The following is a 19,711-nucleotide window of genomic DNA, read 5'->3' on the forward strand; positions in this document are numbered from 1 at the left end:
GCCCTTGAAGCCCACAGCACCTAGACCAGGCTCTGCTTAGGAAGACAGTCAACCTCTGCTCAAACCAGGTGATCGGTATTTATGAGTGTCTGCTGGGTGCTGGGTCCCAGTGGAGGGAAGGCCAGCCTGACACCTACGAGGTGATGAGGGTCCTCACTGAGGGTGTGATGGCATCAGCCACCCCAACAATGCTGCAGGAACTCAGAGAAAGGGGAGATGCGTGAGAGCCCTGGGAGACATGGAAGGTTCTGGAAAGACAGTGCCCAGAGCTAGCATGGGGACAGGGTGGTGGATTAGGGCTCTAGTGGCGAGGGGAGGCCATACTGCTGGAGCGGCTGTGACACCCAACAGCATGGGGAGCAGCGTCCCAGGAAGCAGGATTCCAGCCTCATCCACATTCTTTATGGCATGAGGGACACAGAGTAATACAGACTTTTCCTACCCGTGTTGGGCTCCCCACTCCCCACCCTTCCTAAATTAGCCTGGACTGTCTGCTGACCACAGAAGTGGGGGTCGGGGGTTAGCAGAGGAGGTGACAACATGGCTCCCCAGTGGCCCAGGCTGGACGCGCCACAGAGAACACCAGGCTCCTGCTGGGATGAGGGTGGCCTGGTGTGCCGGGCTGAGCTGGCTGGGTTCTTTGAAAACTTATTTGCAAATCTAAGGATTATTTACCTGAGCATTTCCCAAACTCAGTCATCCCATTGCATCCTTCCGATGCTTGCCATCTCCGCCCACCATGCACCCACGTGAACACTGGCTTAATATTTTCTTTAAATAGACTCACTTTTTAAACTTAGGTAAACACATTTCAATAAGAATGAAAGCCAGTGTTGCTTGCCTTACTTACACAGAAGAGTCAGACGTAAAACCTATTAAAATAAATGCATTACTGTTAAATGTTCATCCATGTCCCACCCAGAATGGTCTTTGGCAGTGGATATGCCACACCCTGGAAAAACACTCATTTACTCAATTGTTTACATTTTATTTAAAAATTTTGTTTAAGTTTGTTTATTTATTTATTTGAGTGAGAGAAAGTAAGCAGGGGAAGGGCAGAGAGAGGGAGAGAGAGAATCCCAAGCAGACTCCATGCTGTCAGCGCAGAGCCTGATGTGGGGGCTCGAGCCCACGAACTGTGAGATGATGACCTGAGCTGAAACCAAGAGTCGGATGCTTAACCGACTGAGCCCCAAGGTGTCCCTCGTTTACTAAATGTTAAGGACTGGATTAAAATGGAGGCTCAAAGAGCTGACGCATCTGCCAAAGAGCAAGAAAATGTCCGGCACTGAAATCACGAGGAGGCGTGATGTGAAGAGGCCTCACTGATGGACTGAGCACTTGTCTGGAAGGATGGGCCCCCATCCACCGCAGACGACAGACGGCCGCAGTCAGAAGACGAGCGCCCAACGCCTCTGGTCATCGCGGACCACAGACGGACGGACACCGCCCCCCGCTTACCATTCTTGGAGACAAACTGGGAGGTGACTCCTGCCTCAAAGGTGGCAAAAACAGGGCTGTGGTCACTTGTCATGATGTCACTGGTGCTGCCTGCAGGGGAAGGAAGGCATGGCTGAGCAGGGAGGGAGAAACCCTTTTGGTCAAACCAAGGATGTCAAACCCACGGCAGAAATCCACTTATATTTATGGAAGCCTCCAGAAACTGCACGATTTTACACTGTTATTCCACTGACCTTCCACAACCACGCTCAAAAGTCTCAGTGGAAATGGTGACACTCTCCTTCATGGTGAAAACGTGCCTGTGCTAGTTTTTCCTAGAGACACACAAGTTTTTAAATAGATCGTGGGGTGTTCAGACTTTTCTGGACTCAGAACTTTCTTGCACCCATGGGCTCACAGCCCAGCGTGGGATGGGGATTTCAGTCACAGAGATCATCAGTGACGGACTTGGCACCTTCCCTCATCCCACAATGCCTAGTAGGATTGGGAGAAAGTGGAATGCGAAATGTAGACAGAGTGTAGACAACTCTTTTAAGGAACATGGCACTGGGAGGGAACGCAGCGGGGCATGTTTGGAGGGCGTAAGGGAAAGAACACAGCTCTAGAAATACCGAGTTCTAAGTGCTTACAATAGAGCCACGTGGGGATGTCCAGCTGGGCACTCGAGGCTGGAGATTTATCTTTAGGTTTGGAGTCACGATGTTAGGGGGAAGCAGAAGCCAGGAGGATGTTTGGGCTCCAAGGGGAGGCAGGCAGGAGGCCCAAGCTACACCAGCCAGTAACGGGCAAAGAGAAAAAATACAGGAGACCAAGAAGGCTGCAAAGTGATTTGCATCCTTTCCTATGAAGTGTTTATAAATCAGCAAGACCAAGGTAAACATCTCACTCTTCAACCACAGGGCATGGGCAGAAAACTCCGAAAGAAATATAGATGGCTAATAAGCACGGAAGATAATGCTCACTTGCTAACAACCATCAGAAAGACAGTTGAAACAATGAGACAGAATGAAAAGAAGAGAACAATGAGGAGGAAAGTGGGGGTACTGGTCTGGGGAAGGAAGAGGGGATGGAGGAGACAGTCCTGGTGAGGTTAGCCAGCAGAGGAGGAAGCCACCCCTTCTCTGAGACAGGAGGAAAAAGAGAGGAAGGATGCTAGCCCGTCATGTGTGGATGTGGACAGGAAGAAGTCAGGGAGGGTCCAGTGCTGCGTGAAGCAGGGAGGGGGCGAGGGGTGGCAGTGGGAGAGGGGGTGCTCTAGCGACAAAGGGCAGACAAGCATTTTTAACAATACTTACATATATATCAAGCATAATAGCACGAAGCACTATGATATCTGTGCCCTGAACTGGGAGGGTTACCTGGGTGGCCTCTCTGTAACCACACAGTGTACACCCCCCTCCCACAGTGAGTCTGGGACTGGCTTTGTGGCTTCTTTTTGGCCAGTTGGACATTAGCAAATGTGAGACAAGCAGAGACTCAAAAAGTTCTTCCACATCTGGGATCCCCTGGACTAGCCTGCTGGGTGATAAACAACACAGCCGAGTTACCACCATAGTCCCCGCTGACAGCCAGCTACGCAGCCAACCAATCCCCAATTTGGGTGGGCTCCTGGCCTGAGTGTGCCCAGCCAACACCAAAGAGAGCAGAGATGACCAGTCCCAAGAAGACTGTAAGCTGTCAAGTTTTAGGGTAGTTTGTTACGCAGCAGTAGATAACTGATACATCTTATGTTAATCACCGTAAGATTCAGGCTCCCAGCTTACCCCCATTTTCTGAGCTCTGGACATTCATTCCCTTTTCTTTCCTAATTTCTTGCTCATCCCCAACTCATTCAACTCTTCCTCCGAACCTTCCAGCATTCAGTGAAGTATCGTTAGCAAAATTCCCTACACGTTCAAACATCCTTTCACATTCTCTACCTGGTCCTTTCCTGGATGATACCACAGCCTCTCAACTGAGGGCTGGTTTTCTGCTCTCTCCCCCATATGTGGGTCCAGAGAGTGGGAAGGTGTGTCCTCTTTGCTCCTCAGTAACACTTCCAGACCAATCTCCCTCTTTTCCTAAGAATCTTCACTATGGAGCTTTTTGGATGCCAAGTTTAGGGTCAAAGAGCAGCATCGCTACGAGCCAGCACCTTCTCCTGACTCGCTGCAGAGACCTGCTGAATCAGGCAGACAGCGGCATCTTCCTAAACAAGAACTGGCAGGACTCACAGAGTTGTAGGATGTGGGAAAGAGAGGTGCCACCGAGGAATGACAATGGGCAGAGGGTAGGATAGGAGTCTTCGTTGGCCTTGAAAGCGGAATAAATCCTTGGCCGTGGCTATGGGGGTGGGATGCTTTTCTGCACACCTGAAAGTGTGAAGTCTGTCTAGTGAAGTCACTTCTGGGAGACACAGTTCAGGTGCCAGAGGACTGCGGGGTGCGTTCCTGCCCAGGGTAGGTGCTCTGCTCTAGCCTGGGCATGGACAAAAAAAAAAAAAAAAAAGGAATGGAAACCAGTTCAACCTTTTGGGATTTGCTGGTCCCCAAGGAGAGGATGGGGCCGCAAAGGTGGCCACTGGGCAGCAGCCAAGAACCCCCTTTGGTGAGTGAGGCAGAGGTGAGGTCACGAACAGTCCATCAAGGGACTCAGGCTGGGACTTGGGATGGGAACAAGGAAGGCCCTCCCTTGGATGTCGTCGTCTGAGAATTTGCAATGTTTCAAAAATAATATCACAATCGTCAGTCAGTAAAGTGTTTAAGGTTGTCCTGCTCTGAATTTTTTAACATTATTCATTTTTGAGACAGAGTGCAAGCAGGGGAGAAGGAGAGAGACAGGGAGATACAGAATTCCAAAGCAGGCTCCAGGCTCTGAGCTGTCAGCATAGAACCCGATGTGGGGCTTGAACTCATTGACTGTGAGATCATGACCTGAGCCAAAGTCAGACACTCAAACGACTGAGCCACCCAGGCACCCCTGCTCTGAATTTTTAAAATTTATTTATTTTTATTCTGAGAGAGAGAGATACAACATGAGCGGGGGAGGGGCAGAAAGAGAGGGACACACAGCATCTGAAGCAGGTTCCAGGCTCTGAGCTGTGAGCACAAGGCCTGATGTGGGGCTCAAACCCACGGACTGTGAGATCATGACCTGAGCCAAAACCAAGAGACGCTTAACCAACTGAGCCACCCAGGTGCCCCATTCTGAATTTTTAAGTACACAGTGCAGAATAGTTTCTTAATGATGGGAATTAAGAGGTAGCTTTTAAGAATAAGCACTCAAACAATCAAGAATTCCTTCAGTCTATCTTAAACTTCTGGAGTCAATAATTGCTGAATTGTTTTGATTACTTTTCCATAATTATTTTAATATTGCATATTATGGCTTTTTCATCAATTTAACTCAATTTATCTTTAAATCTCCGTAAATACGTACTTGTATACTCAGGATATATGTTAGGTTGAACCATATGAATTTCCAATATTTGACTATTTTTGACCCACAAAAGCACCACTTTCATGGGGTTCAAAGCTACTATGCGGTTTTTAAAACCAGTCTGGGTTTCTTGTAAGAAGGGCTCCGTAATTCCGGTGCTCCCCAAGGCAGAAGATGCTTACCGTGCTGCAGCCTGAGACAGGACAGGAGGCATCAGGTCACTGCCCAGGGCTGCAGGGACATCTCCCCTCGCACAGAGAGATGGACTGGAGCCCGAACCCCCCGCGTGTCACTCACCGTAGGACTGACACACCACGTGCACCAGCGGGTAAGACTTCCAGAGGACTCGGTCACACCAGGAAGGCAGGTTGTACTTCATCTGCAAATCATAGTCATGAGCTTTGTAAGTTGCCTGCTAATTTTTTTAATACATAAGTCAGTAAAAGAAAAGATTAACATGTGGCCTCTACAATCCTGAATTCATGTCCTGTCGGAGCTTTACAGATTTTCCCCATTGGGGGCCTTCCGTCCTTTGCATTTGCCTTAACTCGAGTCCACTGCTGTCCCCACATTGTCAGACGCCTTGGGGTCCTGCTTTGGAAGATTCATTCACTTGGCCGTGGGCTCTTACCGATCCTCCTCCATGATTTCAGAATTTCTTGTTGTTACCTTCTTTTTTTCTGACTCAGATGAACCCCACACATGGGTACTTTCAACCCAGTTTCTGCTTATCTTCTCCCGCCCCCTTACTTTAATAATACACTCCAGCCACCTCTCCCATTCAGTCATCCACCTATCTCCTTATCCATTCATCCACCACCCATCCATCCATTCATCCACCCTACCCATTCACACAAGCCATTCACCTATCTACTTACCCAGCCAGCCATGCATCTACTCATCCACCCATCCACCCATCCATCCATCTATCCATCCGTTCACACAACCATATACCTATCTACTTATCTAGCCAGTCAGCCACCTACTTATTCACCCAACTACTAGTCCACCCACCCACCCACCTACCCATTCACATATCCATCCACCCATCTGCAATCAAACAGTATGTATTAAGACGCGCCCTCTCCCGGGCTACACTGGGAGGCACGATGCCCACTGGGTGTGACAGACAAGACAAATTGGCAATACCCTTCATCCCTTAAGTGCTAGCCCTTTCTCTCTGCCTATAAACGTAAAGGTACTCATCATAAGAGAGCCTACTCTTGCCATCTCCTTCAATTACTTTTCTCTTTTTATCAATTTTCTTTCAGGAATGTCCTATTTTCACTGCCTCTACTTTCGGACTACCCATTTAGTCTATAAACTTGAGGTACAATTTACATACAGTAAGGTGTACCAACCTCAAGGACACAGCCCGAGGAATTTTTATATTTGTACACACCCATTTAACTACTGCCCAGATCAAGATACGGAAAATCTCCCTCATCTCACAGCTTCCTCTGTCCATGCTACCACCTTGTAGAGGCAAACATTATCGTGACTAACGCCTCTACTGATTAATTTTGTCTAACCTTGAACTTATAAATGGACTCCTTCAGTATATATTGTTTGAGGTCTGGCTTCTTTCACCCATATCGTTGTCTGTAGAGTTTTTTTCACTGCACTGCTGTGGTTGTATTCCATTGTATGTATATATAGCATTTATCTACTCTTGACGGAAACAGGGCTGTTCCCAGTTTTTGGATACTGTGAACAAAGCCGCAATAGACGTTCTTGTATCTTCCTCTTGGTGAACAAATGTACTAATCCGAAGTGGAATTACTGGATCACAGCGAAGGTGCACGTTTAGTTTCATAGATGCTGCCACGCTGTTCCTCTTAACATCACAGCCCTTGGCAGTGGCTGCCCAAGAACGACTGGCGGAACTTTACAAAAGATACAGAAGGCAGGGCCTGCCCAGGGCTGCCAGGCCATCAGAGCCTCTGGGGATGCGGCCCAGAGCTGTATTTCTGAAAAGCTTCACCAGATTCCTGTGCACCCACCCAATCCTCTCACCTCCAAGACTATGCAAACTGTCTTAAAAGTCCACCATGCCCTCTGGACCACAAATCCAGCTCCTCCAGCACGGTTCATGTTCTCCCAGACTCGCATTCCACACCGGCCACCACTGACGCTGGACAGTCTCACTCCCGGCTTCTGTGACGCTGAGCTGCCTGGCGGGTCCTCTGGCCACCGACGCGAGCACTCATTCCCCGTCTTCTTTATTGTGTCTGCTTCTTCCTCCCGCCTTCCGGAGTGGATGGCCCCCCACATCTGCCCATGGCTCTGGTCTCTGCATCCTTCACTCTCTCCCCGACAACTCTCCCACGCCCACGGCTGCGCCCATGCTCTGAGCGCACCAACTCCCAAGTCTATGCCCCCCCTCCTCATGTCTCCAGCATCTCCTACTTTTCTCAACTGCCTTCGGGAGGTGTCCTGAGGTCTTCCGCTCACAGGACAGAGTCTGAAGACAAGCTCTGTTTTCCCCTCCAAGCCAGCTCCGCCTTCTGATGTTCATTTCTTTCCATGGCAATCAGATCCGCCAACACAGTGTGCTTTTTTCTTTTGCTTTTCATTGTTTGTTCCTGATTCGGCTTCAGGCCCTGGTTTCTCAGCTGGAAGGACCAGACGGCCTCCTCAGCGGTTCCCTGCATCCTCATCCTCTACCCAGCGGCACACTTAACCTCCCTCCTCCCCAGCGAAGCCCCTGTCTCTTTTTCCTAAAACTTGAGTCAACCTGACCATGTCCCCAGGGACCTGCCCGGACAGTGTCAGGGGCCACACAGCGGACACCTCACAAGCAGGCGTCTTGTCCTGAGAAGTCTCAGCCTCCTTCCTGGAGCAGAGCTGGGTCTCCTCCTCCATCTGGTTTTTTCTGTTGGCTCCTGCTTGGATTTGGCATCGCCCTCCCCCAAGCCCTCCAGCAACATTCTCTTTTCCATTTTCCTAGGCTTCCAGCAGCCCCAGAAACTCGGAAGCAAGATATTCCACATCTGTAACCCTCAGGGCCTGGTCGGGGTTGTGGGGGAGGGGAGGTGCGGCACTTCCCTCGGTCGGGACCCAGAAGGTGACAGATGCTAGAAATTTCCTCTCTGTATCTGTTCCAGCAAACTGGAAATGATCGTCTCTTGTCCTGTCCACTTGTTGAAATCCAACCCGTCCCTCAAGCCCCACAAATGGGCTCTTTGAAAAGCCTCTCCTGACCCTTCCTTGCCTTGCTGGTCATGTCCTTCTGACTGCTCCTCAGTGCACTCGGCAACATCACATTCTAGCTCTGGTTGGTAGCTGTGTGTTGTCTTTCCTTCCATAAACTCCTTGGTGGCCAACACCGGGCTCATCTTTGAGCTCCTACCACCTAGGAGAGTGCCTAGCTTGTCACGGGTCATCAGTAAATGTCTGCTGAGCAAGAACGAATGAAGGCTTCATTGTAGCTTCCCTGAAACACTGTTCCTTTGCACACAAATTACATTGTGGAGAACCATAATGCTCATAAACCTGTAAAGGCTCTGCTAAGTCCTGCAGCAAAGAAACTTGTTTAATGATGATTCACTTGGCAGATTAGCAAGCAGATGTGATCATGGGATTTTAAAAAGAGCTTCGGAACCCAGCTACAGAAATACTTTAAACCCTCAGAATCTTAGACTATCTGGACAGAAGGAAAACCCTAAGTGTCATGAGTCTGGTCCCTTGTAGTGGGCAAGTGTGGTTGCCCAGCCTCTCCTGAGAAGAGGTTTTTTGCTCAGTGATGCAAATCAACACGTGATTGCTCATTTTCATTTTCTCCCATTGCCTAGTGGACAAGGATGCTCTTTGCTTCCTGTTCGCCTTTGTGGGAACAGACACAGAGGGGAGAGATATGCAAGGGGGAGGAGACGGAGGGTCAGGTGACGTCCGTGAAGAGAACTCACCCCTGTGGCCTTCTGCTTAGTGTAGGCGTACTTGTCCCGAGTCAGTCTTTCAAAACGGTAGGTGGGCGCGAACGTGATTTCTTCCTCCTCTGAAATCAAACAAAACCTTGGTTTCTGCTTTGATCCTCTGCGTTCCACATCTGGCCACGCTGCCTTCTTCTCCAGACACAGTCCTTCCCCCATCCCGCCCCCTGCCCCCCCCTCCCCCCGACCTCAGGAGAATATTCAGGGAGAAGGGGAGACAGCGACGGCTGGAGGGGTCCCAGGAACAGAGAGCCGCAGCTCTTACCGAAGTGCAAGAAGACCTTCTGCTCCTTCCTCTCCATGAGCAGCTGGTCGTGGGACAGCAGGTCTGCGTACTGCTGCTGCTTGATCTTCTGGATGATGGTTTCCGCCTCCTGGAGCAAGGACGTGGCCAGGCCACTGGTGAGACACCCCCTTCCTCCAACATGAGGAGGCCCATGGCCACCCCCCAGCCTGTCCCCAGGACCTGGAGCCCCAGACGCGGCACCAGACCCTGGTCCTGGGGAAGCCTGCCTGGCCTTCCCTAGCACTCAACCTTTTTTCTTTAAATGTTTATTTTGAGAGAGAGTGAGAGAGCGAGCGCAGGAGCATGAGCGGGAGGGGCAGACAGAGAGGGAGAGAGAATCCCAAGCAGGCTCTGCACTGTCAGCACAGAGCCCGATGTGGGGCTCGAACATACGAACCGTGAAATCATGACCTGAGCTGAAATCAAGAGTCGGACGTTTAACTGATGGAGCCACCCAGAAGCCCCTGGCACTCAACTGTTTTATAAGGAAAACTCTACAAAAGAAGTGAACTGTTGACCAGATAATACAAGGTTTGGCCGTTCCAAATTTGCAGAGGGACATTTTACTTTTTCACACAGACGTTTAGTAGTAGTTTTGTTAACACTTCATTAGTAGCAGGTGTGTTTCCCTTGCTGTCCTGGGGACCGAGGCAGTCTGTCGTGAGGCCATGGAAGGAGCTGACACCCCGGCCCCCCATTCTGTGGGCAGCAGGACTTCCTGATCTGGGCTTGGATTCCCAAGAGTCTGTGCGGCATCAGTGGAATGGAATCCAGCTGTCCTTTCTCCCCAGACTGTCCCCTCTGCTCTGGTGAATGCCTTCTGGTGGCCCTCCTGGTGAGGGAATCCGTGGGGTTCCTGCCTAGCCCTCTCCCATCTGCCAGGAGGGAGGGTGTAGTGGAGACATAAGGGACACACACAGACCCTCAGCTCCTCCTCTGTCTCTGTGGCAGCCGCTGGGGCAGCAAGAGGGAGAGGCCAGACGCTTGGGGAAACACACAGGGAAAGGAGTGAGAAGGTCCCAGTGATCAGAAACTGACTCCAGGCTATTTTTTAGCCTGTCTGTGCCGCAGGGCTCTTGCCCCTCAGCTTCTGTCCTCACAGGATGCCGTGTGAAGGCTCCGCATCCCTGTCAAGGACGTTCAAGCTGTAACCAAGGTGTCTGGGCCGATGGCACGGCTCTGCGCCCAGGCCTACCTACCCCCTTCCCAGAGAACAGTCTGCTCTGCCTGAGTGAGCAAGGCGTGTCTGTGCCACGCGGCCCTTCGGACCGCTGCTGAGTGGACCACGCCCGGGCATCCGATGTCAGCAACTTGTCCTCAGCTGGCCAGTGGCCCGCAATCCAGGCAGAAAATTGGGGTCTCCTTGGACCTTAATAGTTCCTGGAGACGTGGGCCCAGCCACTGGAGGACCAGGACGGCGGGACAGTTGTGGGGGAGGTCAGTGTGAGCAGAGGTGAAGAGTAAAGAAAGGCGGGGGTCCCATGGCAGAACAGCATCGCGTCCTGGAGGGGAGTCATTGCCCTGGCGCTGCGCCCTGAGCTAACTCAAGGGAGCCTCGGTCCCATGAAGCCCCAGCCCCAGGTGGGCAGTCAGCCCTGGGTGGACAGCTCCTTCCCCAGGTGGGCATCCCTACCCCCAGGTGGGCAGCTCCTTCCAGGTGGGCATCCCTACCTCCAGGTGGGCAGCCCCAGGCCCAAGTGGGCATCCCCTTCCCCGGATGGGCAGCCCCTTACCCAGGTGGGAAGATCCACACGGTAGTTCAGATCACCAAGCCAGAAGAGGTGGGTAAAGCGGTGAGTGATATTAAAAGGACTCAGTTTCTTGTCTCCCAGAGCCAGAAACCGGAGAATGTTCATATAGTTTTGGTTTCGCCTATTTAAATGAAAAGCAGCCATGTAGCAGGGGCTCACTGGTCCCTCTCTGTGGCAGCAAAGCAGAGGGGGCGTGGGGGGACTGAGCCTGAGCTCTCCCGCCCCGCTGCAGCGAACCACCTCCACGTGCAGGGTGGGGGCCGCCGGGATGCAGAGGGCCTTTCGGGCGGAAATGGGAACACATGGCAGGGGCCCCCTGAGCATCCATTTAGCAGGGAATCGGAATCACAATTATTCTAAATAGCTGTCTTCATGCCTGGGCCAAATGAGCCAAATGGGCCTTGCTCTGTAAGGATACCCGGATGAGGTTTTCCCCTTTAGGAATGGGGCGGGTTCAGGCATCTATTAGATGAACGACACAAGGAAATTGTGTTCCGTCCTTCCGGCAACATTCACCCCCACGAGGGGTCCCGCCTGGGCCTCAGTTACGGGAAAAGCTGAGGGCTGAGCAGTGGTTCTGGGGTTTAGGGATGGGAGGTCTGCCTCGCCCTCTCGGGAAATGAGCTCCAATACCTGAGTTTCTTTTCACTCCCAGAAGTCAAATGGCTGTTAACAAAGCCCAAGGAGGTTCCGTTGAACATGAATGACACCCCCACAGCTCCCTTGTTTCCTAAAGGGAGGGGAGAAGGAAGAAGTCAGTCACACAGGCAAACTACCAAGTGGGGGGAAATCAAGGGGAAGCAATGTTATTAATAACGAGGGAGAGAAGCAGGTGTGGGAAAGAGGAGACAGAGAAAAGGCAGGAGGGCTCCATCTGGAGCGGGAGATTCAGCAGGTGGAGGGAATGGGGGACGGGGGCCATTCCTCCAGGCCAGGAATGGCCTGCAGCCTTGGGAGTGTATCTCCCAAGTTACCCCACATACCCAGCAGGCAAGACCATCAAAAGCAGCCAGAAAGAAGCCTTGGGAAGATCCAGAAAAAGGAGCCTGGGGGTGGGCTGACCGTCCGCCCAGCTAACCAGGCTCCTGACAGGACCAAAACTGAGATCATCTCTTTTTCTTAATTTCAATCTATTCTAGACTAGTGGTTCTCAAAGTGTGTTCCCCAAACAGCCACGACGGCAGCTCCTAGGAATTTTTGGAAGCACAAATTCTCAGGTCCCACCCTGGACCTGCTGAATCGGAAATTCTGGGGGTGAGGCCCGGGAATCTGGGTTAAACAAGTCCTCTAAGTCAGGGGTAGGCAAATGCTAGCCCACTGCCAGGTAAAATGATTTTTACATGTTTAAATAGCTGAGCGGGGGGGAATCAAAAGATTTTGACACATTAAAATGATATGAAGTTCAAACTTCAGAGCCCATAAGGAACATTTTATTGGAACACAGCTATGCCCAGAGCTGAGTAGTTGTGACAGTGGCTGCGTGACCTGCAGAGCCTTAAGTATATTCTACCTGGCCTTCAAGAGACAAGTGTGCCAGCCCCTGGTGTCCGGCATTCGGACACACGCAGGAGCCTGAGAAGCTGCTTGGCCAATACGGTAGCTTGAGCTGTGTACACACTGAACACATGGACTGTGGCTGGTCCCACCTGAGGTGAGCTGTGAACCTAAGAGAGGCATTGGAATCTATAAGCCTCAGTAAGAAAAACAGAACGCAGGGGCACTCAGGTGGCTCGGTCGGTTAAGCGACTCTTGCCCTCGGCTCAGGTCATGATCTCACAGTTCAGGAGTTTGAGCCCTGCATCAGGCTCTGGGCCGGTGGTGCGGAGGCTGCTTGGGACTCCGTCTCTCCTTCTCTCTGTCCCTCCTCTACTTCTCTTTTTATATTGGATATCTAAAAATATATTAAAAATATATCAGTTTTTAGGTTTATTTATTTATTTTGAGAGACAGATGGCGCAAGTTGGGGAAGGCAGAGAAAGAGAATCCCAGGCAGGCTCCATGCTGCCAGCACAGAACCGGAGGAGGGGCTTGAACCCACAAAGTCATGAGATCATGACCTGAGCCAAAACTGAGTCACATTTAACCGACTGAGCCACGTAGGTGCCCTGATATCGGAATATTTTGAGTGAATGAGGTTTGATAAAATGTTAACTAAACCCAACTTCACTGGTTTCCTTTCTAGACTGTGGCTTCTAGAAAATTCATAACAACCTGCAGGGCTCACATTCTGACTGGGCTGGACAGCACTGGGTGGAGCCTAAGTCGAAGGACTTCAGGGCTCCTGTGCCCTGCCTCCCCCGGAGCCTTCCCAGCTTTCTCCGCATCCTGCAGTGTGGCCTGGGCTCAAATCCCTGCCCGTCGCTGTCCTGCCGCTGTGCCTGGGATGGGTTAAGAAACCTCCCTGTAGCCTCCAGCTACCGGTTCGTCTTGTCAACCAGTCCAGACAGTCCTTCCCCCGCAGGGCGTTTATGTTCAATGGGATAACACTCCTAAAGCATTTCGCTCTCGGCCATGAACATGTCCGTTCTCAAAAAGGCCTTAGGTCTTCTAGGGTGATGTGCACCCACATTCCCGGAGCTCTGCCCCGTGTTAACCATGGCTGGGGGCCATTTGAGGGAAGTAGAGAGGGTAGAGGCCAGCCCCAGGGTTGGGGGGAGCGGGAGGAACTGGTGCCTGGGAACCCCTTGGCCTCCAAGCTACCCTCTAATGGCCATAAAGCTCAGCCTCTGCCCAGACCCTATGCCTCTCTCTCTGGCCTTGCCCCCAACACCCACTAGAGCTGCAGCCAGGGGCCTCAGGACCTTTGTATCACTGTTCCTGCTGTGTGAACACTGCCCATACTGACCCTTCCTTACCCCCAGGACCCCCAAAGCTCCTTCTCAGAGAGACCCCTGGACCCACCCCCATCTCAAGAACCAGGGCCTCACCGCCCCGTGTACCTTGCCAGCACGTGGACTCCTAGGAACCAACTTACTATCTGTCTGTCCATGCAGGCGGGCTGCTGTCTGCATGGTCACTTGCCCAGTGCATGGCACCGCACTTGGGGACACAATGTCAGCTCTGGGGTGATGAATGGGAGCCAGTGCAGCGGCAGGAGGCGAGGTCTGGCTGAGGTGTGGTTCTATCTTGTGATGGGAGGTCTGAGTACCTGATGTGCTGCTGGGAAGGGGCCAGGGGAAGGGACATGGGCAGCCCAGGCAGGATGCAGCAAGGACAGACAGAGGTTCCTGGGCAGCAGAAGGGCGTGGGCTTTGACAGGGCAGCTATGGAGACAGGAAGGAAGGGGGCAAGTGGGTGTGGACGCGGGCAGCTTGCAGTTTGTCAGCAGAAAAGCCGAGAATGCTCTCGACATTCGATTGCAACAATTCTTCTGTTTCCTGTTGTCTCTGGGACTCTGTCCTGTCCCTGACTCCAAGCACCAGAAACCACTAGCCTCGTCCTCAACTCCACCTATGGTCCGCGTGGGCGCACCTGCCCACACACATTCACCGACAGACCACACGTGCACTCAGACAGACCTGCGTGTGCACCCACACACAGACTCACATGAACTTGGACTCGAACAGACCTGCATGCACTCTTGCACATATAGACTTGCACGTACATTCCCACATGCAGACTCGTACATACAGACACACACTCACAGACTCCTGCCTATAGACACACAAGCACTCATATACACACCCACCCAAGACTCACACTCACAAACACACTCCTGAAGTCGCCAGCTCTTAATTCAATTCTCTGAGGTGCTCTGACTGGTCCCCACTGGCTCACCACTAAAACCAGCATTTCCATATCCAACCTGAGTCGTTCTGGATCCACATCACGGGTTGGCAACATAAAGCCCGTGGGCCGGGGTGCCTCAGTCGGTTAAGCACCCAACTTCAGCTCAGGTCATGATCTCACGGTTCGTGCTTTTGAGCCCCAAGTTGGGCTCTGTGTTGACCATTCAGAGCCTGGAGCCTGATATGGATTCTGTGTCTCCCTCTCCCTGCCCCTCCCCTGCTTATGCTCTCTCTGTCTCTCAAAAAAGAAAAAAAAGAACCATTAAAAAATAGCAATAAAAGGGGCGCCTGGGTGGTTCAGTCGATTAATCATCCGACATCCAACTTCAGCTCAGGTCATGATGTTGTGGTTTGTGGGTTCGTGCCTCACATTGGGCTCTGTGCTGACAGCTCGGAGACTGGAGCCTGCTTTGAATTCTGTGTCTCTGTCTCTCTCTCCCTTTTTCCCTGCTAGCACTTGGTCTCTCAAAAATGAATAAAATCATCCAAAAAAAAAGTAATAAAAAGCATTTTTCTAAAGCCAGGGGGCCAAGTCAAGCCCCGACCTGTGTCTGTAGGCAAAGCTTTCTGACGAGATCGGGCGCGTTCAGGGTGGTATGGCCATAGACTAGGCAAAGCTTTCGGGAGCATGGCAGCTCCCATTCACGTTCGTGCTATCCACTGTTTCTTTGGTGTCACGGCTGCAGGGGTGAGGAGTGGCAGCACGTGGCCCACCGAGCCTAAAACATTTGCTATCTGGCCCTTTACAGCAAGTGCATCAACCCCTGTCCTCGGTCCTGGATTCTCAAGGTGGGGTCTGTGGGTCGGCAGCATGACAGGACTTGGGAGCTGGTTGGAAACTCAGAGACCTGCTGAGTCAGAACCTGCATTTTGGCCAGATTCCGACCAGTTCTGGTGTAGACACCATGGGGCTCAGGCTGGAGTAAACCACCATCCGGGCTGCTCAGGACCGAGGGGATCCCAGGAAGTGAGGCTGAGTTTTCCACCCAGGGGTGTCCCTATTGGCGGGGATGGGATGGACACAGGACTGGAGGCAGGAGCACAGCACTCCTGCCCCTCCCCCCGCCCCCGCTCACCCAGCGTGTTGGCGATGCCCGTCTTCACGTTGTCTGTGCAGATGTGACTGATGCGGTTCTCATGCTCCGGCTTGGCCAGCACCACAATTCGGATATTCCAGAGGGTGTGGATGGCAATCTGGAGGGGAGGACAACATGGTGACCCTTGGCCAGGGCACGGTGCTTGATCACGGAGCAAAGGATTCCTCCCCCAGCCCTTGCCCCCTGTCTAGAATCCCTAAACCTCAGGAAGGGTCCTAAAGTTGCCCTGCAGGCAACACAGAGGGGAAGAGCCAGGACTGGCAGGATTTCCGTGAAGGAAGAATGACTTACAAGCAAGGGCAGGGAAGAAGGGAGATGCTAGCGATTCTCAGCAATGCCCACGGTCCCCAATTTCAGAACAGGTGCCCCTCTCCGGCCCTGAGAGGTAGTGGTGGTGGTAGTGGGGAGCGACCACTGAACATTCAGGCGTCTTTGGAAACTGAGAGGGGACAGGCTGAGCCCACGCTTGCTCCGAGGTGCCCCCGGCCAGTCTCACAGTGCCCACCGCCCCAGAGTCCCCCCAGCGCCCCGGCCAGCTGCTCACTGTTTTAAAAGTCATGCTGGTGATTTCTTGCAGGGAGTGCCTGAGTATCTCCAGCCACTCCTTCTCCCCCAGGGGGTCCTCCTGGGTGCCTATCACGTAGATGTCATGGGGGATGTAATCGGCAGAGTCATCCCGCGTCTTTCCCTGCCCCTTGGAGAGAAACCAGGACGTGATCTTCTTGGGAGGGGGGGCGTTACCTTCAACAGCAAAACCCAACACCAAGTGAGTCAAAGGCACATTAGGAGAATTCAAAACACAGGTGGGGAAAGTATTTAGGGCAGGAAGTTCACAGAGTCACTGAGAACCATTTGGGCCACCCAACAAAGTAGTGTAGATAGAGGATTCGGTACTAATTATTCCCAGGATGTCAGGTGGGGTCAGAGTGCAGTTATGTTTCTCTTTTAAGATAACATGAACTTTTAAAGACTAGAATTAGTACCTGAAGATTCCATACTTGAACTAGCTGCACAAGATGTTAGACACCATCCTAGTCTTTGGGGCTAACTCAGTAACTGGGACAGTCCTTGAGGAATGTACATGCCATTGGCAATGACAGCCCAGCAGGCTGGCAGGTTTGGGATGGGGGCTTTTAACCCAGGGTTGGCACACAACAGGGACTTCCTTGCAAAACCGAGAGATCTCAGCTGAAAACTAAGAGCCAAAGAAACAGGAAGAGTGTGGAGACCACCTCCATTTTCATTTCTAAAAATGAGTCAAAGCAACTCAGTAAAGAAATGATAAAAGACATTTCTCCTCGAAACACCCTTCATGGTTGAGTCAACTTTTCCTCCAAGGAGATAACCTTTTTGGCTCACCAGTGCCAAGAACCAAAGTAACTTGACTGCCGTCACTCTGCTTGCTGCTACAGCTCATGGTGGGACTCTAGGCTGGGGGCTGCGGGTCTCTGCCTGGGGAAACCTTCCCAGCCCCCCAGGCGGCTCCTGCCACACGGTCTTCTGTGTGAAGGTGATCCCTCCAGCTGGAAACAGCATGGACTTAGCCTTGTCCGGCCGAATCTAAGACCTCCGTGCTCACAGGGGAAACACCAGAGAGCGACAGTGCACCCACGGGCATCAACCCCAGGGTGACAGCTGATGGATCAGGCAGCCAGCAAGAAATACTAGAGAGGACAGGAGAGGACACAGGTCCCCAGACACGGTCCAGAGTTCTACTTCAGGGCCACTGTGGCCCCTGGACTCAGTATCTGGGCATGAAGGCCTGGTGGCTTGTGGAATCAGGGTCAGGCGCTCTCTGGCCTTCCCTCCTGGCAGACTAGCCCACCGTCTGCTCAGCTGACCGGCCAGGAATAGCGAATTACGTTCTCATTTCCAGATGACTTCTTGCCCCTCCATGAAGGGCTGCTGCTCACCCCATTCCTCCCAGAGGACCTGCTAGGGGACTGTCTGCTGTGTCAGGAGACGGCTGAGCCTGACTCCGCTCTGGGCAAGGCGGGGAGAGGCACCGAGTCACTTAAAATTTCACATAAACAACAGATAACTTTTAGAGGAAATATATGTCCCTGGCAATATCTGTTCAACTAAAACTCAAAATTAACTAGACATCCTGTACCTATTTATTTTTTTTGTGGCTGAATACTTACACTAAATAATTAGTATACTCTATATTTAGTATATAAATGTGTATCAGTATGTAAGTATATAGTACATGGTTAGTAAACATATATATTAGGTGCATATTTAGTCCTTATTTCTAGCTGAATACTTACACTAAATAATTAGTATAGTTTATATTTAGTGTGATATGTTTAATATGTAAATATATATTAGTAAATATAAGTGTATAGAAAGTGGTTAGTAAATATATATTTGGTGCATATTATATACTTATTTCTAGCCAAATAGTTACACTAACTATTGGTACAACCTATATTCAGTATAACATATATTAGCATATGGTATGTATCAGTATATGAATATACATAGTATATAGTTAGCATAATATATATTTAGTATGTATTTCTCGCTGGATACCGATACTGAGAAACTGTGTTGTTTATATGAAATTCAAATGCAGTTGGGCATCAGAGCTCTCTCTTCCTGTCTCAGCAAATCCGACAACAAGGGCGTTCTCTCTTCCAGGCCTGACGCCCCTCGGGGAGCTGCCTAAGGCTGGCAGGTGCCCAAGAGCCCCTTCACCTGCATGTTCCGAGTCCCCCTAACGCTTTCCCATTTGGACACGCACAGTAACCCAGCCCAGCTGCTCTTGGGATGTGAGAATCCCAGAGCTCATTTCTCTCATCCACTGTCCCAGGAAAAGCCCGCAATTCCTCAGGAAGGAGGCTGCGCAGATGGGCTGGGGAGGGGGCGCAGGAGGAAGACAGGTGTCCCCCCACCCGTCTGTGGATGCCTGAGGCAGCAAGGTAGAACCGGAGGGGAGGGGAGAGGGAAGGAGGGGAGGAAGCGGCTTGGCGGGGGAGGCGGGGGAGGGGCGCACGGCGGACCCACCCATGTTCCAGGTGCCGATGAAGATGGTGATCATGTCCGGCTCCGCCTGTTCCGAGTGCTTATTCTTCATCTGCTGGAGAAGCTGGCAGAAGCCTTCTCGCTTCTAGGGAGTGAAGGGCAGACAGACTCAGAAAGGCCCCTGCCGCCCTGCACAGGACACTTTCAAAGGGCTCGGTCAGCTTCAAGAAAACTGAGAGGGGCCAAGTCAGTACGAACTGGCAGGAGAGCAGTCTGGAAATACGGGTCCGAGGTCTCAAGGAAGCGGAGTCTGACCCTGCCATTCCTCTCCGAGGACCAGACTCTAAGAACCACCAGGAACCATACAAACACCCAGCCCTGTCGTGGGGACTGTAACATGCACTTCAACACAGAAAAAATTAGAAACAACCTTCATGTCCAATCCTAGGAAGAGAATTAATAACTGCATTATGGGTCATCCACATGCCAGATAGAACACCGTAGGCCTTATAAGTTTTGGTGCAGAAATACTTTCTCAGCAAGCACAGATGTACAACAGATAGCAAAGCCCCAATGCAGGGCTCGAACTCACGAATCACGAGATCATGACCTGAGCTGAAGTTGGATGCTTAACTGATTGAGCCACGTAAGCACCCCAAGAATAGATTACTTATTTAATAAATGAGAATTTAGATCAAGGAGACGAACAAGAATACATGAAAGCTGTCAGTCTCCATAGTCTTCACTGAGTTGTCCGAGAACCTGGGGACACAGCAGAGCAGCCCTCTCAGAGCCTGCAGTCAACGGCAGGCTGAAAATGTGTATGTGTGCGCACGGGCGCGCGCACACACACACACACACACACACACTTTAGGTTGTACCATATGAAATTACCAAAGACGGCAATTTCATACGATTCAACCTAATAACTGTAAATCCCAGTTAATCACTGCTGAAGAAATCAGCTCACAAGGACATGGTGATGATGGTCATCAGTTAGGAAAGACTCAAA

General features: G+C 51.5%; 1 protein-coding gene across 1 annotated transcript in view; it reads right to left on the bottom strand.

Annotated features, from left to right (window-relative positions):
- Window positions 1–19,711, bottom strand: part of INPP5D (inositol polyphosphate-5-phosphatase D) — a 96,843-nt gene that overhangs the window by 18,338 nt on the left and 58,794 nt on the right. The window contains 9 exon segments of the mRNA XM_029932862.1: window positions 1,462–1,551; window positions 5,176–5,257; window positions 8,787–8,875; window positions 9,076–9,184; window positions 10,830–10,968; window positions 11,481–11,577; window positions 15,712–15,829; window positions 16,277–16,473; window positions 18,742–18,844. Coding sequence (XP_029788722.1) covers window positions 1,462–1,551; window positions 5,176–5,257; window positions 8,787–8,875; window positions 9,076–9,184; window positions 10,830–10,968; window positions 11,481–11,577; window positions 15,712–15,829; window positions 16,277–16,473; window positions 18,742–18,844 — 1,024 coding nt within the window.

Source organism: Suricata suricatta, chromosome 3 (assembly GCF_006229205.1).
Source record: "Suricata suricatta isolate VVHF042 chromosome 3, meerkat_22Aug2017_6uvM2_HiC, whole genome shotgun sequence".
Lineage (NCBI taxonomy): Eukaryota > Metazoa > Chordata > Mammalia > Carnivora > Herpestidae > Suricata > Suricata suricatta.